At 39.2% G+C, this 27,461-nt stretch overlaps 1 protein-coding gene and 1 long non-coding RNA gene across 2 annotated transcripts; one reads left to right on the top strand and one right to left on the bottom strand.

Moving 5' to 3' along the window:
• The first annotated feature begins 2,334 nt into the window (after positions 1–2,334).
• On the top strand, positions 2,335–27,037 carry LOC115270899 (glycylpeptide N-tetradecanoyltransferase). Its single transcript, XM_062858495.1, has 4 exons — positions 2,335–2,589; positions 2,678–2,990; positions 25,225–25,907; positions 26,143–27,037. Exons 2-4 carry the CDS (start codon positions 2,699–2,701, stop codon positions 26,710–26,712), a joined length of 1,545 nt encoding a protein of 514 aa, XP_062714479.1. The 5' UTR covers positions 2,335–2,589; positions 2,678–2,698; the 3' UTR covers positions 26,713–27,037.
• Positions 16,460–19,760, bottom strand: LOC134291134 (uncharacterized). The gene is made up of 2 exons (XR_009998926.1): positions 18,874–19,760; positions 16,460–18,810 (listed from the first exon to the last, which is right to left on the bottom strand). It is a non-coding gene; the product is annotated as an uncharacterized LOC134291134 (long non-coding RNA).
• Positions 27,038–27,461: the final 424 nt, after the last annotated feature.

The following is a 27,461-nucleotide window of genomic DNA, read 5'->3' as shown; positions in this document are numbered from 1 at the left end:
ATTAAGTATTTCACGTCAAAAGTTTGTCCATTTCTTATCTCCAATCTCAAAACTTTCTTGGATTGAGGTTTTCAAGCTCAACGTTTCCAATAAAGCATCAAAACCAGAAAATATTCTACACTTTCATTCACTATTTCACGTCAAAAGTTTGTCCATTTCTAATCTCCAATCTCAAAACTTTCTTGGATTGAGGTTTTCAAGCTCAACGTTTCCAATAAAGCATCAAAACCAGAAAATATTCTACACTTTCATTCAGTATTTCTCGTCAAAATTTTGTCCATTTCTAATCTCCAATCTCAAAACTTTCTTGGATTGAGGTTTCCAAGCTCAACGTTTCCAATAAAGCATCAAAACCAGAATAAAAATCAACAATTTCATTCAGTATTTTTCGTCACAGGATTGGCCATTCACAATTTCCAATCTCAAAACTTCCTTGTACATATTGAGGTTTTCAAGCTCAACGTATTTCTCGGCACAGGTTTCTCCACTCACAATCCCTGATCTCGAAACTTTCTTGGATTGAGGTTATCCTCAATGGTTCATTTCTCCATACACACATCTACGAATTCCCTTTGCATCAATAGATCACTGCACTGAAATAAACAGGTAACATCACCATAGACCTGTTTGTTTGACGTAACATGACTGTTGTCACATTGTTATATGTGGCGGCACCTCTGTTTTGATAGGTGACCGTCGCAAAATTTAACTTCAATGATCCATTTCAACTTTACAGCACAAAGTCGCGCCAGAGCCGAAGGACCGGAACACAAAAGTACTCAGCACTTATAGCACCTACAGAAGCACACTGCTTTTTATGCAAATCAGTCACAAATCACTGCAAATTTGTCAGGCTATGAGTAAACAAAAAAATACATAGTTTTTTTTTTCATACCGCAATCCTGGAAACAAGCATTATGATCAACAGTTAGCTAATTTTGTGCTGCATACGCTTCCGTAGTCACAGCGCGCGGCATTGAGAAAAAATATGGAATGAGTCATGTCACAACACGCCAAACATTGCCGAAATAACCAACGCCAAAATCATCCCCAGAAATAACCCGTTCTGATTCGTTTTCGAAGAACCCCCTAGTTACACATAGTTACTTGGAGCAATTACGTACTTACCATTTACCGACTGCGCCATTGTAGGGTTTCTTCTATCAAATAATAACTATCAATAAACTTCATTCAAATTCTTTTTTTTTTTATTCAATCCTATTTTTCACTTTTTTTTTAATCACACGCACATACGTCCATCAATCAACACGTCCGTCTCAAAACTGTCATTCTTTTCATCCCCCGCCGTTGATTCGGTTCGGCCTGCTCTCGCTCTTGCGTCTTCGTTTCTTCTGTCATCGTCATTTCGCTCTCGCACATGCCGTCATCAACCAGGCGAACGGCCTGCGTCTCTCACCTTCGAAGATGCGTAGCTTTGATGATCCTAAAATACACTGGAATAAACTGAGAGATTATTTTAGAATGATTTGTAGAATAATTTGATTATATATAAAACCTTTTTTTTTTGTATACCAATCATCATCACTACAACCAGGACAATCACACGGGTGCAGCCACAAAAAAATATTCCGTCAACCAATCTCGGTACTCCGATTCGTCACTTTCGTCATAAGACGAACATCCACATTGTTTACAAATAAAAAAATCGATGCAAGAAAAAAAAAGGGAGCGAACTCAGACGAGGACGTGCACCGTGCAGAAAAGACGACCTGCTTCCAAATGCATTTTCAAGCCATAGAATATATTAATTTTTCAAGAAGATTTTGTATGATAAATTAACAGTTTCAAATTCATTTACCTATATATCATCAAAGTTGATTTAAGTCATATAAATATTTACCGTTTTATGACAATTATGGTCAATATTAATGTAATTACTGACAAAGTTATTGAAAGTGATCACGTTATTTATTTAAGTGTTTCGTGCATTGACGTTTTATTTCCACGTGTGAAAGAAAGGGACGGAAATAATATTTACACGACGAGGGGGGCCCCTGATGAACACGCTGAAGAAATCGTGATCAAAATAAAGGGAAATGTGCTAGTACTTCATGAAAAATTCTATTCCCGAGAACCATGATTTTTTATCGGATTCCTTCGCAGTAAGTGGTCTGTAAATGAGTTTGTGTCGAAAAGTAGCCGCCGTTAATGTTGCTCTAAAGAACCCAATTCTGTGTATTTTTATTTTTGAGTGTACATTATGAAATATTGCGTGAAATCTTTCCTCACATTTTGCTTCACATTGCTTGACATTTCGGCACAAAAACCTTTTCGTTTGTACCGAACTGTCAAGACACTCCCCTTTCAGCCTGCTGGGGGAGTTCTGTCTGACACAAGTCAAGTGGTCCGCTTTCGTCATCTTCGGTCGATTCCGGCGGTGTCGCGTTATTTTTCCCTTCGCGTTCGGAATCTGTTCTAATCGGAACAGCCTTGAACAGAACAGCAGTGATATCCTGTGCATTTGAGGTAGCGTAGTGCAGGCAATTCTAGGGCACTGCTAATTGGGGCCGTTTCACCGACAACGGTAGTTGCAGTTTTCGATTTCCATTCCGGTGCGGTGTTTTGGTGGTAAGTGTTTTAAGCGATTTTTATCTCCCGAAGGAAAATCAATATTTTTCTGATCTTTTTATTCCTTTTTTGGGAATCCACTGATAAGAGCGACGAACCATCCAGAACGATGGCTGATCAGCAGGCGGTTGCGACGGCGACGGCATCGGATTCGAAACCCGACACGGTGAAGAACGGTCCCGCTGCAATAGTAGCAGCCGTCGACGGAGCGAAGGCAACCAAAGCCAAGAAGAAAAAGAAGAACAAACAGCAGCATTCGTCGACGCAGGAAGGCCAGCAGGCTAGCGGTGGTGGTTCCGGTGCTGCGCCGACCGATCAGAACAGCACGGCGGTGTTCTCGACCGCTGCGGGTCAGCAGGAAGAGACACCATCCGGTTCGGGAATCGCGTTACCTGGACCAGGTAAGAGGAAATAATGTTTCATCATTTTTATGGGAGGGTATTTGCAGCTCAAAATTTGAAATCTAAAAGATCTGTTTTTTTGCCAGTAGCTTATCAAGAAATTTCTTGAGTAACTTCTTTTGAACACAAAAATGGGCGCTGCTAGATTGCTGATTCATAATTTGATAAGTATTGCATTGCGAAAAAAATTTTCCCTTAAGAAGAGCCTGGTTCAGTAAAGGACATTGTCGCAGTTGAAAGCAGAAAGACACGGAACAAACGACAAAGAAAGTGCGGCATTCGTGCTTTGTACCAACTTAAAATAACATATCACATATAATGACATAATCTCGGAATTGTGTGTGGACAAAGTAGATGCTGAATTTCTACGTACTTTTCAACTGGTAAATATGTAATCAATTATATTGTAAAGTCTAGTCTCGTCCATAATTTTCCATCGCTCTGTTATGTCGATTACTGTCGTATGCCGTCTTGAAGTCGATGAACAGGTGATACTTACCTTACCGGTCAGACTAAGGCCTGAGTGTCCTCTGATGTCCTATAGGAGTCGTCTCTATTCGGCAAGGTGGCAAGGACTGAAAGTCTCTATAATAAAGACAAATCAATCAATCAATCCATGGCTGTGCAATCCATGGCTCGGTCCATGGCTGTGCGTCTTCAGTCCCGCATTATGCGAAGGGTTCGCAAACTTGATCGACCCATCTAGCTCGCTGCGAACCACGTCTTCTTGTACCTGTCGGATTGCTCTCGATAATCATTTTTATCGGGTTGCTATCCGACAACCCGATGACATGAACCGCCCACCGTAGCTCCCGATTTTCGCGGTGTGGACGATGGTTGGTTCTCTCAGCAGCTGATGCAGCTCGTAGTTCATTCGCCTTCTCCAAGTCCCGTCTACCATCTACACTCCGCCGTAGATGGTACGCAATACCTTCCGTTCGAAAAGTCCAAGGGTGGGTTGGTCCTCTGCACGTATTTAGATTCCATGTTTCATGCCCATAGAGGATTACCGGTCTAATCAGCGTTTTGTAGATAGACGTGTGCGCCGAAACACATTTCACCGCCGGCGGCGTATAGGGCAATTTAAGTCAGCGGTGGCAGCGTCACGCCGTACGGTTCCGGGTCATTTGGCCGAACGCCATTTGGTCGAATGCCGTTTGGCCGAAAAAGTAACGAGGAACTTAAGTGATCATGTCATTGTTCTCTATATCAATGTAAGTCGATAAAACAGCCTATGATTCAAAGAAGGAAAAATCTCGGTTAAAAATATTCACGGTTCAACGCCAGCTAATCCCTTAATGGTTAAACTAGAAAGAATAGCCTATGATAAAAAGAAGGTCATATTGGCAGCTTGAGTGTTATGCAGAGTTTGCCCACGCTTCCTAATTCGTTTGATCGGAATTCGGCCAAATGGCGTTCGGCCAAACAACATTCGGCCAAATGGCCGGCCAAATGGCCGGGCACCACGCCGTACACCCAACACTGCAGAACATACGAATTTCAAAAAGTAAACATTATGAAACAGTAAGAAAAATGAAAATAATAATATGTTCATAGAGCAGTTGTGATCTTCGTAATGATCATGCTAATTTTTATCAATCTGATCTAACTTTATCATGCGCCATTAATTTGAAATTCTTATTGCGCTTTATGGAATTTCAATTTCCAAAACGAGGAACTAAGCATGCACTACCGCGAAATAGGGTAGCCAATATAATTCGGACCCCCATATATTTTGGACCCCTTGGGTCGTATTATAACAACTCTAGCATAATATGTGATAAGGGCCTAAATCTAAAAAGGAAAAAATGTGAAATCTGCTTGAGAAGGTTTCCATATATATATTTATAAACCGTATTTAGAAATCAAACACTGTATTAGTTACACTTATTCAGCAAATGATGTACATAACTGCTCCCTACATGCTGTCTAAGGCCAAAAATAGCATACTGCATTGAAATTCATATAAAAATTAAATTTTCGAACAGCAATGGACATTGGCCCTTCTGAAAATTTTCGTTGACTGGGGCCCCAATACTTTGGCCCTTTGACAATAAGCAAATGACTTAGGCCCTAATACATTGGCCCTATGAGCAACTACGAATCAACTTAGGCCCTTTTGAATGAATTAACTACATCGGCTTGTTGATATAAAATCTCTACTCTACTCTACTCTACTGAAATCGTGCGGATACGACATGGCTGTTTTCCTACTCTTCGGATCAACCAATGTGGCGCTAGCTTCTATGCGCGAAAAATAGCTAAAAGTAAATCGCAAAAACATTGTATGGCGAATAGCATCTAAAGGCAAATTTATCGAAGTGGAATACATTATTCGAAAAAATATTTGGTAGTGGTTGTGCACAATGGTGACTACTAATAAGCCTACCAAATATTTTTTCAGTAAAAGCTTTCTATTTCAAGTAATTCAAGTTTAGATGCTTTTCACCATACAAAATAAAATGGATTTACTCCTACTGATCAACTGTGGGTGTGCGCCAAGCGGGTAGTCCATTGAACTAATTCTGAGTAAGAAGAAGTTAGTTTGCATAAGCTTTCTTATATTTTACGTGATTATGCAAGAAAGAATCAGATTCGAATCGAAACCATGAAAAATCCAAAAGACGTGCCAAAGGGCCTAAGTATAATTGAGATCTAGTCCAACTTGGGCCCTTTTACTTCGACTTAGGCCCAAAAGGAACTATGAATTTACTTAGGCCTTTTGAAAAATTATCAAAAAAAAGTCATGGTCAAATGGGTGATGCAGGCGTCTACCCTCTTAGGCGCTATCGGCCAGCCGTGGCCTAACCATCAGGGCTGTTACAAAAGTGCCGATTTGGAAACCGCAAAATCCGCGCCATGTCAATTGAAATCCGCGTCGAGGTCATCAAATCCGCGCCAGCGCAAAACATGTGGTTTTGATGACTCAAACTCTAAAAAGGCAGAATTTTTCAGAGAAGACCCAAAGAAAATGAACTATTCATGACTTTTGTTGCACTCCAAATGAAGAGCTTTTCTATTGATGAATCGATTTTTAACCATTACCAATCCATGAATTTAGATGACTACTTCTACATCAAACAAGAGTTTAAACATGTTGCAAACAGACTATTTTTTAATTGGCATATAAAGTTTCGGATCAAGAGTTCTTTGATTGCTTATCAATCAGGGTGTCTACTATTTTACGAAAATGGAAGTTCCTGTTCCTGAAGCAGTCCCAAAAAGGACATTCTTGGCGAAATTTTTAAATAATTTTATTTGTAACCAACATTATTGTAGAAATCCTAAAAAGAAATCTGACCTAAGTCCCAAAAGAACAAAAAAAAAAATATTTTTAGAAGCTTTTTGTGAAATTCATGGATTATTTTCTGCAGAACTTATTTTATTGAATCTTCACAGTAATGCGAGGAGCAATACTAGCATAGACTAATTACTAGTGCAATTTATTGATTACATCACCAATAAATTTTATTCCTAATGAAGATATTTATGAAAAAGGAAGCATTTCCTGAGTATATCTGGAAACTTTTCTAAGCATTAAGACGAACGATATGCAGAAAATAATTTTTTCATCAGAAATTTATGATAAGTGTTTCTGGTCACACCACACTCTTGGAAATTCAGTGAAGATATCAGCAAGAATGTCCTCAGTCTTAGGATTCCGAAAGCTTCAACGATTTCTTCAAGTATACTGCAAAAAATATGCTTCAAAAATTCTACCAAGAAACCCTTTAATAACTGTGAACGCAATGCCCCTCTCAACGAGTGCTCCGATTGAAAATCAATGAGTAATTTTACTATTACAACAGAAGTTTACGTATTTTTAGGATAATTTTATCAGTGCTTTTAGTCAAAAATAATCGATTCGACAGGTGTTCCACTAATAACTGTAAGAATTTCTGTAATTCTGAAACTCATCCATAATCAATCAAAAAACTCCTAGATGTTAAAAAAATCACTAAAAATATATTATGATCAATATTTTATCCAGAGTTTTTCAAAAGCTTTTTCTATGGAATTCTTAAGAATTCAATCATAAAATCTCCAAGGCGTTTTACCTGTATCTTTTTTCAGAAATTTCGGATATTTTGTGTCAGAAAACCAATCAGATTCTATCAGTTTGATTGCTTATGATACACGCAGTCCACAAAATAAATGGTTTTCTTGACGGGATTCTGTTACATTTGACTACAAAACTCAACTAAATGTTCTTCAAAATTTCCGATAGACGTCTTTTTGCAAATTCCTTCTTTTTGCAAAAGCTTTCAGAAACACCAATTTTAGAAAACTTGCCATTATTCAGTGTTTTTTCGAACGTCAGGCATTGCTCTTTAGGTAAGTTCCGTCCAAAATTTAAATTAAATTCAAAATATTAGCCAAAAACTGATTAGCAGGGTTAAGACAGAAATGACTTCAAGAGTTTGACTAAGAAATTCAGAATATGATCTTCTAAGTTTTAATAAAATGAGCTTCTAATGCGATGCAACTAGCACTCCACGCTATTGACTATAAACATTGTTTTTGCTCAAACACAAAATTCCATAACTCTAATTTGAAAATGTTCTTTAACTCCGTGTCCAAATGTTTGATGTATCTACATTTATAAACCATTTCCGCAAAATCCGCGCCAAATTTAGTAAAAACGCGCGAAACGCAAAAACCGCGAAAAACACAAAATCCGCGCCACCTGTAACAGCCCTGAACCATCTTCCCTCATCAGCCTTTTAACCACTGCGTCCATTATTTAGGAATATTGTGGTATGACCCATATTTAATTTGGAGCAAATCGATTATCCTATCACAATCCCACTTGATCCCAACTAGACACAACTCGTTTTATAAAGTCTATTGCCCTGTTGGGATTACTTTGCCAAATTTCAAAGGACTGACTAACCACCTTGGATGGCCGAGAGGGGAATTTTGCCCGAGAATCTGTTCGGATAGACGGCTAAATTCCTTTACGGTTTAGGCGCGGAAACCTGACAGCTTCGCGGGACGAACCGTGTGCTGGACAGAGACCTATTAAGGTGACTCCCTGTATCACTCCTATTTCAGCACTTCTTTTTCGATTCTTATTTCTAACAATCATCGAGCGCAACAGTAGTGGTGTTGCCTTTTTACATTTCTTCTATAAACAAACAAACAAAAAAAAGCACCTCTTTGTCTCGCTTTCACCAGTGTAAACATTTCAAGATTATTAATCATTTAAAAGCAATTCAAGCAGTAGACTACTCTGTTTTGCTAAATAACAATGAAATATGTCTCAATATTACGAAAAACACCGAATTTTATGTGTAATGAGCTAAAAATGATTGAATACTCTTAGTATGCTCTTCCGCTGTTGATGTTTGCAAGCAGCAGCAGTGTTGGCGGACAGTGCGGAGGAGATTTCACAAATAAAAATTATTTGCTTTTATTACTATCATATGTGATTCAAAGTACAACAATAATCATTCGAAGAATAGTTTTCGATTTTACGACGTATAATCGATAAATTTGAGTTGACCATTTTAATGATTTTGATTGATTTTATTGATGAATTGGCCCGCAAGATCGACATCACTGCGTTCAATGATCGATGATTGTGCGCCGGACGGCACCGTCGCGTCGCGCTGCTGCCGTCGTCGTTGTACTGTGGTGGGTGGTAAACATTGCCATCAAACTTTTGGAGCGGTTGAGACAAATTTGAATAATTTTCAAGTTTGAGTGAAAATATTGCTTTGTGGTATAGATAGTTCGAAAGAGAATTTGAATTGGAATAGTGTGTTCTATATTTCTTTTCAAAATATCTTGCGTGAAGTGAAGAATTTTAGAGAAAAGGTAAGCGTCGATTTTCTTACGTAAATGTATTAGTGCAATACTGTGTAAAGTTGAATTTGGATGATGATTCTGAAGAAGCCATTTTGTGATGACACAAGAAAAGGCCTTAAAAGGTCCAAACAAAGAGGTCCTATTGATTGGGACATACACTTTAAAAAAGGTCTAAATTAAGCGCAGGGTTTCACTTTTACTTGAACAGATTTCTTCCCAGATATCCACTTGACCAATGTCAAGGGGGGGGGGGGATTTTTGGTTCTCAAACCCAATTTAACCACTGCACTTGCCACTGCACTACAAAAACACGTCTTCAGCACACGGACGCCTGAGTTTTTTTTTCATGAGGTCAAATTTAGGCAATGGCCGTTAAAATCATAATTTCCCACATTCCGTCATTCTCTTCATGTTCTGTCAATTAATTAGTTTAGCCATATGCCAACCATATCCCACCAACACTCTGACATACGCATGAATTTGTGCAGACGCAGAGGTATATTCGGTCTGATGTGGATACAAACGATTGCAATCATCACTTCCTTCGCCTTCCCCACATTGACCTGCAACCTGACGTGGCAGGCGCCATTGTCGCTTATAAAAAGATCACCAACGATCACACACTGAAGATGTCTGCTAGTCCCAGGCAGAGATCTCATTGGTTACTTGTGTGAGTGTAGCTGGTCTGGCGATACTGGAGTAGCTGCTACGGGCGGTCAATCAAGCTCAAGCTCTATTAATTAGTTCATCCATACTCAATTTTTGGTAGCAACAACGCAATTACAGCGGCACATGACACTGCTGTGGTATCTTAGCTGTTTTTACACAAGAAACGTGAAGGGTCCGACACATACAACATATTAAAAAACAAAAATCAACAATTTGTAACCAAACGATTACAACTTACTAAGATTAAATGAAGAGATGACGACATTTCTTAGAATCATTCGCTAAATTGGATTGCTCTGCATGAGTAGCAATCATTTCCTCACTGGAAATATCATTATTTGCCTTGAAATTATTTTTTGTCGCAACATGTTTACGAAAAGAGAATGCCATGCTTAGTAATCTCGACGTTCATGGATCGATTCCAGTCTGCATCATTTTACGACTTTTCTGTTCTTTTCATTAGTTTATCTTATGCAATTAGGCCGGAACAAATCTCATTTTCTTCTTTTGTCACTTTCATCGCTGACTCGTCAAGGGGGGGGGATGATAAATAATAAATGTATTTGATGAAAAATTACCCAAACAATTAGGCAGAATCATCAAACTCATCGGATTTGTTAAGAAATTTTCTTGGCGACTCTAACTTCACTTCAAAAAATTTAAATTTCTTGAATAATTTATTTATGTCCCCCCTCAAAATGTCGAATTCCGACCAAAAATTTCCGAGGGGGCGGTGACATAAGAGAAAATCGAAATTTGTGTCAGCCTTAGAGGTCATAATAAAAATTCAACTTTAATGGTTAATGTAGGGCATTGCATGCCAATATATGTACTTTATATATACAATACGTACAGCTTCAACAGCATGGTTACTTGGGTAGTCTTTAGTATTGTGTTGTTTCTTGCTGTGCATGCATCGCTCCTGTATGGGGTGAATATCTCAGCATATTCGATCGCGTTCGCTATTGTCTCGCGCGAAAACGAAAATAATAGATGCGCGGGTGTTTAGTGTTTAGTATTGTGTTGTTTCATGTTGTGTATGCATATGGTTTGGTTTATTAATGTGTCCTTTGTTGCGTTCAGTTCATTCCTGCGTGGAATGGGCTAAAAGTTGTATAGAAAAGTGGTCGATTGTGCGCGAAAGTTAGTGTTTATTGGTCCATTCTCAAATCATATTACCAACCATAGGTGACTCCAAGACTGACAATGTACCCTACCCTACTAACAAAAATTCCTTCCTGAGACAAATGTGGAGATGCAGCGATTCGCGGTCTTTATAACAACGTTTGTCTTACTAACATTCCCTCCCATCCTCGATGACCGTAAGGACGTGGCCGGCGCCGTTATTGACCTTACTAAAGTTGAGAGCTTTCGAACTGTGTACATTGAGAATAGTAAGCTAGTCCCAAGCTCTATTCATTGGTTCTTTGTGCAATTTCGATTGCTCTGGTCAATCACGGAGTAGCAACTACGAATTGTGCGGTCATCTATGCTCATGCTCTCATGCTCATGTAATTAGAGGTCATAATAAGCATGATCAAGTTTCATAAGGTATTCTTATGGCATCCATACTTTACAGTTATGGCTAAATTTCATAAGGTATTTTGATGAATTTCGTTAGTCTACTTCGCTGAGTGTATACAGAGGATTTCTAGTGTAGATGTATTTTTCTTCCGTTTATTTTCGTTTAACTCGTTTAACGCAATTTATTTTTGATTAAAAAAAATATGAAATGGCTGGTAGCCATCCGACAGTAAAAATTTAGTGATCGCGGCGCGAGTATGGTATCCGGGATCAGTTGCGCGAAGCGATCCCTCGTTTGCATCGTTTTTTTTTTTCATGGAAGTATAAGGTATCGGCCAGAGTGGACGCGCAACGCGACGCGGCGCGGAAATTTGCATACAAAGGAATAACAATCAAAAATAAGAAGCTGTCAAATCGTATGGAAAATCCGCGCCGCGTCGCGTGACGCGTCCACTCTGGCCGTACCCTAAAGAGGACGAGTGTGTGAGTCATTTCGCGTTTTGTGAAGAAAACACACTTCATGAGGTTCGGCCTAGAAATCCTCTATTATAGAGATTAGCGGAAGATACACATGTCGATTCGGCATCGCTGTTTGTTTTGTTTACGACTGCTTCCAACACTTGCCACAAAGCTAGAAGTTGAAACTTCGTGCGTGACATTGTTGTGGTGCAAATTGTTTTGTTTACGTTTGTCAATTATGGTCGATTTTTTTAACAAAATTTAAAAAAAAAGCAGCGCAGTCGAAGAAATCATAAGGACAAGGTATTTGGAGTACATTGCTCAAAATTTCTAGAGCACCGTTTTTAGAACCGTTGAACGGATTTGGATTAAAATGCATCACGCTGTTGACAACCACTGAACAAAAAGAAAAGAATAGCGCTAACCATATCGACAGAAGTGAATGAAGCAGCAGCAATGGAAGTTTTTTCGAGAAGAGCAGCTACAAAAGTTTTCTCATGAGCATGAGTTTTTGAAAGCAGAATTAATTATATATTATCTTTTTTACTACATTTTCATATGCCATACATTTTGCGATATTAAAAATAAATAATTATAATTTCAATTTCTTGATTTTGCTTTGGCTAACCAAGCCATATGGGAAATTACACTGTTGAAAATGATTTGACATCTATGTGCACAACAGAACATGTGCTCGATGAACAAATTGAGATTTGAATTATGAAAAGAAATCCGCGTACTCCGGTGAGACTCGAACTCACGACTCCCAATTCGCTAGACGGGCGCTTCTATTCCTTCAAGCTACGGAGTCACTCGACTATCTCCGTCGCCAGCAGGCGTAGAACTGAACTCGATTCCACAGTCGCACATGGTTATCTTCTTGTCACAATCCAAACCTCCTTCGGATGGGATTAGATGAACATCTAACACATACACTGTTGTGCACATGCGTGTCAAAGCGGGAAAGGAAATTATTTTTAATTGTCAAGAGCTTCGGGCACTGCCTCCCAATCACTTATTGGTATGACAATTAGTGTGCAGTCGAACTCTCGACGGGTCGGTCCTCGGCCTAACGATTACGGTAAGGTTGACCGTAGCACCTTACAAATGTCAATTTCTTGATTTTGCTTTGGGTAACCAAGCCATGTGGGAAATTACACTGTTGGATTTCTTTTCATAATTCAAATCTCAATTTGTTCATCGAGCACATGTTCTGTTGTGCACATGGATTTCAAAGCATTTTCAACAGTGAAATTATAATTTGTTTAGTTCTCATTACACTACCGATCAAGCAAAGCATTCCTACAAACGATAAACATGTTCGTTTGGCTCACACTTTGACAGTTCTTTCTGCACGATTGGCTCACAATGGCCGCTTCCGCATATCTCTATAATGTAGGATTACTAGTTCGGCCGTACGATGCCAGCTAGCAGTAGATGCCGGTTTTTTCTCGAATTGATTGTCCGGTGGACGAGCTTGGTGGTCTAGTGGCTACCGCTTCTGATTCAAATGCAGAAGGTCCTGGGTTCAATCCCTGGCTCGTCCCTTTCCTCCTACTTTGTATCTTTCTATCTACTTTCTCTCTCACTCTCTCTCCCCTACATATACATCTCATGTATATTCATATGTTCGTAGCGATCGCTAGAACCAGAAACGGATTGAAAAAAAAAAGCCGTTTCCCTTCCTTCCAACTTTCATTACAGCTCAATGTCAATCTATCATATAACGCCTACAAGTTATGCAACCAAGCGGACTGTGCCGCTTCACAGTAATCTTTTTTTTTTTCTTTGAACTTGTCTTTTCGACTGGCTAAGACCATTGGTTGGTCCATCTCGCCAGTAATCTTTACACCATCTATCGCTTTACGCCTGGCACCCTTGCACCAATGCATGATCCATGTGCCAAAAATAAACATTTCCCACCAACACACCAACATCCGCATGACCTTGTGCAGGCGCAGAGGATTCAACGGCCTGATGTGGGCAAGCGATTGCAATCATCACTTACCTCCCCTTCCCCATTGACCTGCAACCTGACGCAGCAGGCGCCATTGTCGCCTAAAAAATACAAGACCACCAACGCTCACACACTGAAGATGCCTGTTAGTCCCAAGCAGCATCTCATTGGTTCCTTGTGTGAGTGTAGCTGATCTGGCGATACTGGAGTAGCAACTGCGGGCGGGCAATCAAGCTCAAGCTCAAGCAATTGATTGTCCGGTGGACATTATTCCCTGAAAATGACGTGTATGTGGGGACGAATTCAATTTTTCGCGGGTGCATCGTTTATAACAAAACAAGTATCGGTCCGGTGATTGTAGCATTTTGTTTACCAAGACAAAGCGCCTAACACAGCTTCCCTTCCTGCATCCAAACTCCTACACCGAAGATAATTTCCGTATACCTATTATGTGTGAAACTACATAATTTTTTGCAATAGGATTTCATAAATGAAATTTATGTTAGGAATCATAATAATCATTCGATTCGACGCAAATAAAATTCATCTTCCAAAGCAAATGAAACTTATTTATTTGGAGAAATAAAATTTATGTGTAGAGGTTATGAAATTGATAGGTCGCGTTCTAATAAGCATTATAAGGTAAATTCAAATGAAAATAATGTATGCTGTTATCATTCGCTCATGTTACAATTATTTTTTCTATTTTCGTAATAAAACACTTGAAGTGATTCTGCATTACTCATAAATTCAGCTTTTATTTGCATATTAATTTAGTTTTCACCAAGGTTTTCACGTTGTTAACGTCTAAACGAAAGATTCACCAACCGCCTTATCAGCGACGTCGACCGGTTAAATCCGCCATCAAATGTGAAACCGTGATCTACGGAGGCAGAATTGGGGGCTTCCATCAGATGTCCACAGGTCCAAGCATTCCTGTTTTGTTAGGCGCCTATTTCGGCGGCGATCCGGAAACCAATTTGGGTTGGATCGGCAGAGGCAAGAAGCACGAGCACAACAGTGTCGAAGGTTTTGCGCAGCCTAGAATGGCAGCACCGACGCGGTTGATAGCTTCTCTGGAAGGCTCCTGGAGGCACTATTATTTTCCATGGTTTTTGAGATGCTTCCCTGTAAATAAAGCAAAGTTATTATTATAAATCAAACATTTTAATCATAATTACTTACACTTCTCATTGTAGTGACAGCCTACAAAAGTCTCTTCGATGACGAAAGTCTGCCTTTCTTCTGTAAATTAAGCGGGAGAACTGGTGCCGACCGTTACGAATCTGATTCAATTCGTTGCTGAACCAAACTTTATACTTATAAGTGAACTTCTATATTTTTTACTATAACAGATAACCTTATAATTTTAATGTTCGCGCAAACATAAAGATCAAAAGGACCGTATACACTACTTATTGATCGCCTGATAAAATGGGGGCCGGATCACAACGTCCGAGGCCATACAGTCCCGGACATTAAGTCAGGTTTTTTTGCGAAATAGCGTCCAAAAGTTTGGATGCGTCATAATATTCTATGTACCTTCTTTCCTTGGACTTCGTGGCGTATCTGCATTGCAGATTCTGCAAGTTCGGGCGTTATACCCCGAAAAAATGCGCCATAAAGTCCTGGGACTTTATGGCCTCGGACGTTATGATACTGCGCCGATAAAATGTAAACAGCTGGACATAACATTTATATTCGCACACATAAAAATAATCCTCGAGCAGTCTTATGAACTATAAAGACGCTAAGTATATAGAGTTTAGGTTTGAAATTTTATCAGTGTAGTGATTTCTCGTAGTAACGCAGAGAACTTCTCGCCGAGAAGTTCTCGGTTATTTAGCCATATAAATAAAGTTGAGTAAATACTCTTTACTATATCTATGTGAAGCCGTGGAGCAAATCTCTGTGAAACTTCACAGAGATCTGAGTAAAGAGTATTTACTCAGCTTTATTCATATGGCCTATTGGCCTAAGCGAGAATCACGTCATCACTTCCTTCCATATCCTCAATTGACCTGCATTCAAACGCGGCCGGCGCTGTTATTGCTCATTGAAAAGTATTGGGATGCCAGCATTTACACCGTGTCCAATAAGTTATCATACAAAATACAAATTTAGAAAATATATTTTTATTTCACATCTGTGATTCATATTTTCAAAGTGAATGCATGTATTGAAGGGCCATATAATACTGATTAAATAAAGCATACGGTTCAAAATAACTTTATTTTCTATAAGTTTTTATAAGGCTAGCAGTACACTTCCATTTTCTGAAATCTGTTTGTTCCGGCACGCAAGAAAAATGTTCGAAAAGTTTTTCAGTCTACGGTAGCTAAATAGAGTCCATAAGGTTAAATTTTGATTTTTTATCCCAAGTATTGTGCCAAATAGATATACTAATGATGAAACAATACAATTTTAGTGAGGATATGGTAAGAAATTTGCAAGTATGCTAGAGTATGCTCAACTTGGGCTGATTTCCTTGAATATGACCGTTATATTAAAGATAAACATCATAAAACATCATAAAACGTAAATTTTGGACAAAATTTACCACAATAGGGATTCAAGCATTTTTTAGAAGTGAGAATGGTGTGAATCAACATGGTAAGATGCAGCCATGCGTCTTTAATACAACAAATCTCATGCAAACAGGTAAATGAACATTTTTGTTTAATATACGTTTAATTTTGTACAACATTAAACGGCTTCGTACTTCACCAATACAGAGTCTCATATTTTTTTCTTCTGATCATAGCTGATACTAGTAATGGTGAGGACAGGAACCTAATTTGTTTCAACTTAAAACCATTACTCGTTAAAAAGAGACGAAATGCCAATAAAATGACGTGCGTGCCAGCTGAAATGGAAATACGACACATAAGCGATCAGCAGAGAAGGACTAAGAACAGTTAATTCCAAAACCAGGGTTGGTCAATTCTCGCTCTTACCCTTAATGGGTAGTATTGTCGGGCCGCCACCAAACCGGACTTCGCACAATCAAGTCGCGACGCGACCCAACTCGCGACGTTTTTGAATCATGTTAAAAGTAGTGCGCATCCTTCCCGTTGTTGTCAGCAACACAGCACACTAGATGCGAAACAGATGCGACACTTGTGGTCCAAGGAAATGGCAATTTTTGATTGAATGTCTGTCCTGATTCCAACCGGATAGACAATACGCAGATCGCAAGAAATTTCTTGGCCTATATTGATGCGTGGAAAATTCAGGCAAGGAATCGCTCAAGAAATAATAAAGTGTCACTTTATTCCGGATCCTAGTACGGAGATGAAACTAAACGTCAAATCAAATGGGGCTTGCTGTGTTAAATTTCTTGACCATTCCGGTCACGGAAAAATAATGCACTGAACGATAATTACTTGAGCGATTCCGTTTGTAGTACATACCTCGCATAAAAAGTGCAAATTTCAGTGCGGCATAGGTAAGTGTGCCTTGACGCTCTTTGATTTTAAAGAGAAAAATATCTCTTTTTGCAATTTCTCATCGTAATAGGCTGTTTTACCTCACGCAAATTTGACAGGAAAAGGCCTACTTTCCCACACCAAATTAGCGAAGCTGTAATGGTTCATTAATAGACATATATTAGACTTTCAATGGCGCTTCAACCCTTGTGACGTAACATCTAGTAGGTGTGTGTCTTGGCTGTGGTACTCGAAGTGTCAAATTTACATGATTTTGATCATAGCAATCTCAAATGAAAATCAAAACAAAGCCGTTTGTATTTCTCTCCGTCAATTGATTACTTTTGGTTTTGTGTGGCCGATGGCCAGCAGTTCCCCAGACGGCCCTCTGCGCTACAATGGGTGTGCAGAAATGAAAGTTGTAAGAGACAGTGTGACTGATTTATTCCAACTACCGCCAAGAATCGGCTTGTGAACTGGTAAGAAACTGAGGAATGCGATCGTTTGCAGTGGTCTGGAGATGTCAGTATCCGAGACTCTCACAAATGTTCATTTACTGCACGGTAAAAATTCTGCACGCTAGATGTAAGGGAAAAATCCCTTAACTATTCAATGTTGTAACCAACATGATCAGAAGTGCTTTTCCTTTAAGATCGCAATGCTGTCAGTGTTGATTTGAGGACCAAAACAAACCTACCAGAGAAATCAACAGAAAATCCCTTCGATTTGCACTACTGTAAAAAGCAATACGATCCAAAGTGAAAAGTTGTTGATTTGGTAATGACTGTTTTGGGCATGAAAGTAAATACCCGCATAGTTGTAAACTGTAAGTGCATTATATCGCATATTGTTAACAACAATTTGCTACATTGCCTGAACAATATCACATATTATTCGTCATCACATTAAGTGATAATGTGAGAATATTGTTGTAACCCATTTGGCATATTGTAATGGGCCAAATCACAATATGGGGAATAGGCGGTTAAGTTAGGTTACAATAAAAAATCAGCATTTTTCCCGAACAAAATTTTCGCAATACTGTATGCCATAGTGTAGACATATTATCCATTTTTTGCAAGGCTTACTATGAGCCAAACTGTTTCAAAGTGGTTAAACCATAAAATTGGCCGAAAATCAGAACATTAAAAGAAACAGTTCATGTATTGTTCTATATGTTAGAATGAACAGCATGCCGTATTGTTAGAATCTGTTTTTACTACGAAATATTTATTCTAAGCAATTTACTTTTTTCTAACAACTGTTTTCGCAAACAAATAGAATAACAATAAATTAAAATAAAATAAATGAACTTATTTGCGAAAGCAGCTGCTAGAAAAAAGCAAATTGCTTCAAAAATTAAAGCAAAAATCAAATATTTTAATGGGTATATTTTGATTACTAATATAGGTAAAATATGCATTGCATTACAAGGTAATTCGTATTATCATATCGTATCGGTATCGCCAACTAATAACACATAAATTTGGAATTTAATTGCAAACTACAAAGTAACATTGCTCCCTGTGGCGACTGAATCTTAATTGAAAGCATTCGATAATAGCTCATTATACCCAAACTCCTCAAAAGTTGATCCCACTATTGAAATGTTGTTAAACTTCGCTTTTAGCTTAATTTGTGATTTCAATTTAGATTCAGTAGCGACAGGTGGCGATATTTCTTTTCCGCTTGCAGAGAGTGGCAATAGAACCGAAGCAGGAGCACAGTATCTAGCAGGCAGCATAACTTAGAACGGGGTTACGGAACGCAACAATCATCGGCATTTTCCATGAATAACTTTCTCCGGAACAGCTCCCACTATCGCCATAGCTTAGTCCTGGAAATTCCATCCGTGCTTTCTGAGTTTACGCCTTGCCAGACGTTCTAAACATCAGCTTACGTTATTTTCCCCTGCCTTCAAGGGCTCCTCCTGCGGCAATCGCTCACCACGGTTCATCATCAGCTCCGCATCCTGAAAACAGAAGAAAAACGGTCACAACCACAGCATTTAAAACGAGAAAACAATGTAATTTACCTTGAAGATTCCATTTCCTTCAACCCGCTGCTGGATTGCTTGTGAATCTGTTACTCCCGGGTCCGTACGTTCCATGTAAGAGGAAGATCATCCTGGTTGGGGGCCGCTTGTCCACTGGGTGCTGCTTACGATGTTAACGAAGTGGATTTTGCATTTCGCAATTTTTCCCTGATTGCTCCTGCACCGCGAAAAACAAAACTAGCATAACATTTGGAAAGGGCTCATTCCAGTAATATGATCAAATGACAAAAAAAATCTAATAACAAAATTTTTTTTTTTTCTTTAATCCTCGTCGAGGGATAACAGAATAAAACAATCGATGCAAAAAATTAAAAAAAAAGTGTGTCGACATCACAGGAGATTAGATGTGTTAGCAAAATAACGAAATATATATTTAAGTGTTCCAAATATTTTCAAATGTTTACGTTTGTGAGTTAGGCTCTTATAAACAATTGCACGCTGAATGTAACAAAACGCTTGACGCTCTCGATAGCATAACGATGCCATTTTTCCCAAACACATCGCTTACAAATACATCACTAATTACAGTATCCCATGTTGTTGAACAAAATTTATGTATAGTCAAATGCACGGGTGTGAGTGTGTTCCTCAAATATAAAAACCAACAATTTCATATACGGTGATCTTACATTGCAACCACTTAATACAAGTTATTATATCACTATCATCCAACAATGCCTGGGTACTATATCAAATTGTCACCACTTGATATGTGTTTTGCATACTATTGATTATAATATTGGGTTTCGGTTTCATATTGCTCGACATAAAACAAACTCCTTGAGATAATGTTACATAACCAGTTAGAGGCAATTTACTGTTTGGAATTTATGGCAAATTGTATTTTTCTATGCGGGTATAGATGACAGGCGGTAAAAACCCGCATAGAAAAATACAATTTGCCATAAATTCCAAACAGTAAATTGCCTCTAACTGGTTATGTAACATTATCTCAAGGAGTTTGTTTTATGTCGAGCAATATGAAACCGAAACCCAATATTATAATCAATAGTATGCAAAACACATATCAAGTGGTGACAATTTGATATAGTACCCAGGCATTGTTGGATGATAGTGATATAATAACTTGTATTAAGTGGTTGCAATGTAAGATCACCGTATATGAAATTGTTGGTTTTTATATTTGAGGAACACACTCACACCCGTGCATTTGACTATACATAAATTTTGTTCAACAACATGGGATACTGTAATTAGTGATGTATTTGTAAGCGATGTGTTTGGGAAAAATGGCATCGTTATGCTATCGAGAGCGTCAAGCGTTTTGTTACATTCAGCGTGCAATTGTTTATAAGAGCCTAACTCACAAACGTAAACATTTGAAAATATTTGGAACACTTAAATATATATTTCGTTATTTTGCTAACACATCTAATCTCCTGTGATGTCGACACACTTTTTTTTTAATTTTTTGCATCGATTGTTTTATTCTGTTATCCCTCGACGAGGATTAAAGAAAAAAAAAAATTTTGTTATTAGATTTTTTTTGTCATTTGATCATATTACTGGAATGAGCCCTTTCCAAATGTTATGCTAGTTTTGTTTTTCGCGGTGCAGGAGCAATCAGGGAAAAATTGCGAAATGCAAAATCCACTTCGTTAACATCGTAAGCAGCACCCAGTGGACAAGCGGCCCCCAACCAGGATGATCTTCCTCTTACATGGAACGTACGGACCCGGGAGTAACAGATTCACAAGCAATCCAGCAGCGGGTTGAAGGAAATGGAATCTTCAAGGTAAATTACATTGTTTTCTCGTTTTAAATGCTGTGGTTGTGACCGTTTTTCTTCTGTTTTCAGGATGCGGAGCTGATGATGAACCGTGGTGAGCGATTGCCGCAGGAGGAGCCCTTGAAGGCAGGGGAAAATAACGTAAGCTGATGTTTAGAACGTCTGGCAAGGCGTAAACTCAGAAAGCACGGATGGAATTTCCAGGACTAAGCTATGGCGATAGTGGGAGCTGTTCCGGAGAAAGTTATTCATGGAAAATGCCGATGATTGTTGCGTTCCGTAACCCCGTTCTAAGTTATGCTGCCTGCTAGATACTGTGCTCCTGCTTCGGTTCTATTGCCACTCTCTGCAAGCGGAAAAGAAATATCGCCACCTGTCGCTACTGAATCTAAATTGAAATCACAAATTAAGCTAAAAGCGAAGTTTAACAACATTTCAATAGTGGGATCAACTTTTGAGGAGTTTGGGTATAATGAGCTATTATCGAATGCTTTCAATTAAGATTCAGTCGCCACAGGGAGCAATGTTACTTTGTAGTTTGCAATTAAATTCCAAATTTATGTGTTATTAGTTGGCGATACCGATACGATATGATAATACGAATTACCTTGTAATGCAATGCATATTTTACCTATATTAGTAATCAAAATATACCCATTAAAATATTTGATTTTTGCTTTAATTTTTGAAGCAATTTGCTTTTTTCTAGCAGCTGCTTTCGCAAATAAGTTCATTTATTTTATTTTAATTTATTGTTATTCTATTTGTTTGCGAAAACAGTTGTTAGAAAAAAGTAAATTGCTTAGAATAAATATTTCGTAGTAAAAACAGATTCTAACAATACGGCATGCTGTTCATTCTAACATATAGAACAATACATGAACTGTTTCTTTTAATGTTCTGATTTTCGGCCAATTTTATGGTTTAACCACTTTGAAACAGTTTGGCTCATAGTAAGCCTTGCAAAAAATGGATAATATGTCTACACTATGGCATACAGTATTGCGAAAATTTTGTTCGGGAAAAATGCTGATTTTTTATTGTAACCTAACTTAACCGCCTATTCCCCATATTGTGATTTGGCCCATTACAATATGCCAAATGGGTTACAACAATATTCTCACATTATCACTTAATGTGATGACGAATAATATGTGATATTGTTCAGGCAATGTAGCAAATTGTTGTTAACAATATGCGATATAATGCACTTACAGTTTACAACTATGCGGGAAGTGCTTCGCTTTGATTCGCACCTCTCTAACAGATGTGAAGCAGTGTAGTGGTAAAATAGTTGGTCGCGACTCTAAAGGTCCTGGTATCGAATCTGGGTGCGGCTGTACACATTTTTTTTTTAAATTTTAGTTTTGAAATCAAAACATTGTCAACAACGAATTGATGTGAAGTTACATTAAGGGTGTGAACCATTTCGCATATTCGTTTAACTTTTAATTAAAATTTGACACTTTGGTGGTTATTTTTCATCGGATGGTTAAAAAATAACTACGAGGGTGGCCCATTTGAAATGTGACAGACGAGTAGTTATTTGAAACAAAATACAGTACACAGCCAAATCATTGCGAACAAAAAATAACTATCGAACTGTCAAAACTAACCCTGGTCGGGAGTAGGGTTATTTTTAAACGGATGCAATATAACTATCGAAGTGTCAAATTTTAACTAAAAGTTAAACGAATAAGCGAAATGGTTCACACCCTAAAATTGAAGAGGCATTGGATGTTCTTTGTCAAATGATATGTTATTGATAACAAACTGATTGAACAGTAGTGCGAATTCAAGTGCCAATCAGTTTATAACACAGTGCAGATTTTTTACCGTGTGGGGAAAAATCGGAAAAAATCGGAAAAAGCGGAAGAAATCCTATCTAAACTACCTCCCGAATATAAAGTACACCTTTACGGTGGTTTTAATCAGAACAGTGTCGATTTCATTCCAGATTTCGAAAATGAGAGTATCCTTTTACCAGTCATAGGGGAGAATGAAACATTACAATTCATTTTTGAGAAGTTTGCATGCCTAGGTGCATCTGTTATCTAGATTTTTTATTGACAAACATTCATGAAGACTTTTGCGTAAATGAGTCGTTAGTGCCTTTGTGGAAAAACGAGGCTTTTCATACAGCAATCGAGTTTTCTGTGTTTCTGCATAAAAATCACTTTCCCGATGAAAGTGTTTACGAAAATGTTTTCGATTACAGCAGAGCAAATTATTCTAATATCAGACAAAAACTAAATAGGGCAAATTGGCAATCTGTCTTGAAAAATCAACAGAATATTGAAACTGCTGTTGAAGTTTTTTATAAGTTGTTACGGGAAATTATTCAGGAAGAAATCCCGGTTATTAGGAAGCGTAGAAGTTTCGATTCGAAGAATCCCATTTGGTTTAACAGGCAAATCATTAATCTTAAAAATCGTAAGCAAAAAGCACATAAAGCTTACATAATTAATGAAAATCATGCCAATTTGGTGAAATATTTGGATATATGTGATCAACTTAATGTTGCTATTTCTACAGCCTTTACTGAGTACAACCTAAAAACCAGTGTACGCAGAATATGGCACCGCAAGCGAAAAATAGGCAACAAAGAAGGCACGGCAACATCGCTTTGTTTTTTCGTTAGCAGATAATGACAAAATCGCTCCCGAGTTTGTTCACAACAAAAACGGTTGGAATATTTGTCTCGTTCTATTCACATCGTGATTTTTGCATTGTTTTACAACTGAAACTCGAATCTGAGGATGGCAAGAGTCTTAATTCGTCCAAATGCTCATGAATTCGATGATGTGGGTCGAAAATTTCAGCAGAAAAGCCGAAATATCGGCACACGCACGGCAAGCGATATTTGTTTTATTGCTCTCATCGCTTGACATGCGTTTGTTGCGGAGCGCCTTTGTTACCGACATGCACCGCTTAGGACAAAGCGTTTGTTTTTCAGCGTGATCCGTTTTTCATACCCTGCTAAAAACAGAAAATGAAATCAAATCATGTCCAAAGAACTTCTTCAATTACGTCAAGACTAAACTAAAATCATGTAGCTTTCCATCAAAAATGACATTAGATGAAAAAGAAGGAAATAATTCTGAAGAAATTTGCAATCTTTTTGCAACTTTTTTCCAAGAAACGTATTCGAATTTCTCAGACAATGATCGTGAGGGCGATGATTGGTAGAGCGAATCAGATCAAGCAAGCAGTGGGTGATGTGTGAAAAAAGGCACTATACTCTTTGAATTCTCCTCAGAGTTGACCAACCCTCTCCAAAACAAATGCTGTATTTGTTCAGTGTTAGTTGGCCTTTCAATAAATAAATTTACTTTTGAAATCCTAATAACAGATGCTAAATAAATACAATTTGATGTTGTATGAGAACTTTTTGGACACGGTGTACACAATGAGGAGAAGACTAATCCCAAGCATCATCTGTTGGTTCTTTGTGTAAATGCAGATGCCCTTACAATAACAGAGGAGCAACCGCGGGTGGTCAATCATGCTCATGCTCATGCTGGAAGAACTAGTGGAAGTGCGGTTTCAATAGCAAAATAAGTAATTATCCATCCGAAAGTAATGTTTTATGCTCCATTGTTACTGAAAAACAGAACTGTCAGCCGTGTAAACGCGTTCTTCATTAAACTGAAAATTGCTCAGAGCGGCTTCGCGAATCAAAGACGAGTGCGTACCGCGTACCAGCTTTGTGAGCTCGCGAGTGAAGAAGTGCGAATATATTCAGGCCTATGGTGTTCACGAGTAGGTTTACTTTGCGTTTGTGTCTGCGCAATCCTCATTATTTTCCATCCCTGATGACCATTGGGCGCGCAGTTTATTGACACCCACTTTTTAGGTTTACATTATCAATTGTAAAAATCAAATATTTCATTTTTATTTTGTAGTGCTACAATATAGACATTGACTGATACACTGTCATGAAAAAGTAGTTATATACATATGTATATCCCATATTTAGCGTGTGATAGAGCCTTGAAATTTTCGCATTTTTTTCCTGCCGCACCCTGTATCTATTGCATACTTGTACTTGGCCTTTGCCCCACGAAACGTAGGTATTTAAAGAGCACATGCTCCGCGGTCTCGTCGCAGTTCGCGCACTCCGGACATGCATGTTCGAATCTGTGCAAATACCACCAAAAGTAGTGATCCTCAGGTCCATTTTTTCAACTGCTTGTATCGCATTTATATTGATTTGCCAAACATTCTAGCAGCTTTTCTTCATTATTCCGGGTGTAGAACAACCTCTAAGGGCCGATTTCTTCACCCTGGCTTATTCGTTATGCCAGGTTTAACTATATGGGTAAGCCTGGCTTACGAGTTAAGCCGAGGTGAAGAAATCGGCCCTAAAAGAAACATTATAGAGATTTCTGTATGCGACTGTTATGCGAATAGGGGCAGTATAGCACTCATGGCCCGCCAGAAATAGTGTCGGTATATTTTATGTATTCGTTTCGCTGAACAATACATTTTAAAATATTCGCTCAATAGTTCTGCAAATTCCCTGAGACGATTAGCTGTTTTTACATATTAGTTAAATATACTTCACGTTTCATTTTCAGGTCAACTCCCTAGTCAGGATGTGCTGATGAATGTGATCGAGCAGTTGAAGTTAAGTTCGCTAAAGCCAGCGAAAACTCCGGAGGAAGCCTTGAATAAGTCATTCAAATTCTGGTCCACCCAACCAGTTCCCCGGATGGACGAAAAGATAGCCGTCAATGAGCCTATCGAAGCCGATAAACCCATTAGCGAGATCCGCGAAGAACCCTACAGCCTTCCGGAAGGGTTCACCTGGGATACCATGAATCTGGAGGATCCGCTCCAGCTAAAAGAACTCTACACGCTTCTGAACGAGAACTACGTCGAAGATGACGACGCGATGTTCCGCTTCGATTATCAACCTGCCTTCCTGAAGTGGGCCCTGCAACCACCCGGATGGCGTGCCGACTGGCACTGCGGCGTTCGGGTCGTCAAGTCCGGTCGGCTGGTGGGATTCATTTCGGCCATTCCCGGCACCCTGAACGTCCACCAGAAGACGCAAAAAATGGTTGAGATTAACTTTCTGTGCGTCCACAAGAAGCTGCGCTCGAAACGACTGGCTCCGGTGTTGATCCGTGAGATTACCAGAAGGGTTAATCGAACCGGAATATTCCAGGCCGTCTACACGGCGGGAGTTGTGCTGCCAAAACCGGTTTCTTCCTGTCGCTATTGGCATCGATCCTTGAACCCGAAGAAACTTGTGGAGGTAAGCGTTAACTAAAAATCATACGTATTGATAATGATACGTGGGACCTTGTTCTTTTTGCTATCTTTCGTCCCTTTCCTCATCATTCACCTCGAAACTTTAGAGATGCAAAAATCTTTATTTTCAGTAGAATGAAAAAGTAATACAGATTGAACTGGATTAACCTGAGTCGCGTTCTCATGCTTCTCATCAAAACTGGCGCATACATTTTATAATTAATTCTTACCTATTTCAGGTGAAATTTTCCCACCTTTCCCGCAACATGACGATGCAACGAACGATCAAGCTATACAAACTGCCTGACGCCCCGAAAACTCCCGGTTTCCGGAAGCTGCGCGAATCGGACCTGGAAGCCACCCATAAACTGCTCGAGCGCTACCTGCTCGGATTCAATCTGACGCCGGTGTTTGACTTGGAGGAATTCCGCCACTGGTTCTCGCCCCAGGATGGCATCATCGATTGTTTCGTGGTGGAAGATCCGTCCACCGGTGAAATCACGGACATGGTCAGCTACTACACGCTTCCGTCCACGGTGATGCACCACGCCGTGCACAAGTGCGTCAAGGCCGCGTACAGTTTCTACAACGTGTCTACCAAGACGCCCTGGCTGGATCTGATCAACGATGCGCTCATTTCGGCGAAAAACCTCAACTTTGATGTGTTCAATGCGCTCGACCTGATGGAGAACCGGACGTTCCTGGTGCCGCTTAAATTCGGCATCGGCGATGGCAATTTGCAGTACTATCTGTACAACTGGCGCTGTCCGAGCATGCAACCGGAAGACGTTGGCCTGATTTTGCTCTAAGTAAGCGGCAGTCGGAAACGCACGGACCAAAGCTGCGTTTGAAAGATTCAGTCGAGTTTTAATTATTTTCGTTTCCTGTGGTAGGTTCTAACAACATCGATTAGTGAATCGTTGAGGACGGTGCAGTTGTATTGTGGGATTTAAAATACGTCTTATTTAATAGGTACCTCTTACAAACATAATGTATCATGGGCACATTATATATTTATGTTACGAGCATAAAAAAGTGTAAATGGGGAAAATTGTGAAGAGACTACAACGGTTGGTTATCCGGTTAAACATAACGTACACAATAATGAAGCGTAGTTCGTGTGTATTTCCGAAAGGGCACCGCGAATCGTACTGAAATGGAAAAGTTAAAGAAATCCTTGGCGGGGGAGGTTTTACCAAAGCGCGCTGGAAATCTCAATTAAAAGGATGCCCGGGGCTCTTAAATTCCAAAATCACGGATTAACTTGATCACTTTCAGAACTGAGCACCCATGCTGGAGCAGAGGGCTGAATTAAAAGATCTCCATCCTGGGCACTTACCCGCCATCGCCTTGACCTGTGGCCAGGTCAAATTTCAGTCGACTTCCTACCTTTATTTCTTTGTGGAGGCTGCGCCGCCATGAGCTTCTGGGCGTGCCTCTGCTCCGATGTCCTGCTGGGTTCCAATCTAACGCTTGCTTGCAGATTTCGTTTCCGCCCCTGCGTAGAGTGTGGCCGACCCACCTCCACTTTCGCTACCGAATTTCTGTCGCTATTGAC

The sequence above is a fragment of the Aedes albopictus genome, chromosome 3 (assembly GCF_035046485.1).
Source record: "Aedes albopictus strain Foshan chromosome 3, AalbF5, whole genome shotgun sequence".
NCBI lineage: Eukaryota > Metazoa > Arthropoda > Insecta > Diptera > Culicidae > Aedes > Aedes albopictus.
This window is presented reverse-complemented; position numbering and strand designations above follow the sequence as displayed.

Coding starts and splice junctions, on each gene's coding strand:
- LOC115270899 (XM_062858495.1), top strand. CDS start 2,699: ATGGCTGATCAGCAGGCGGTTGCGACGGCGACGGCATCGGATTCGAAA. Junction 2,991..25,224: donor AATCGCGTTACCTGGACCAG/GTAAGAGGAAAT, acceptor TTTCATTTTCAG/GTCAACTCCCTAGTCAGGAT. Junction 25,908..26,142: donor ACCCGAAGAAACTTGTGGAG/GTAAGCGTTAAC, acceptor TACCTATTTCAG/GTGAAATTTTCCCACCTTTC.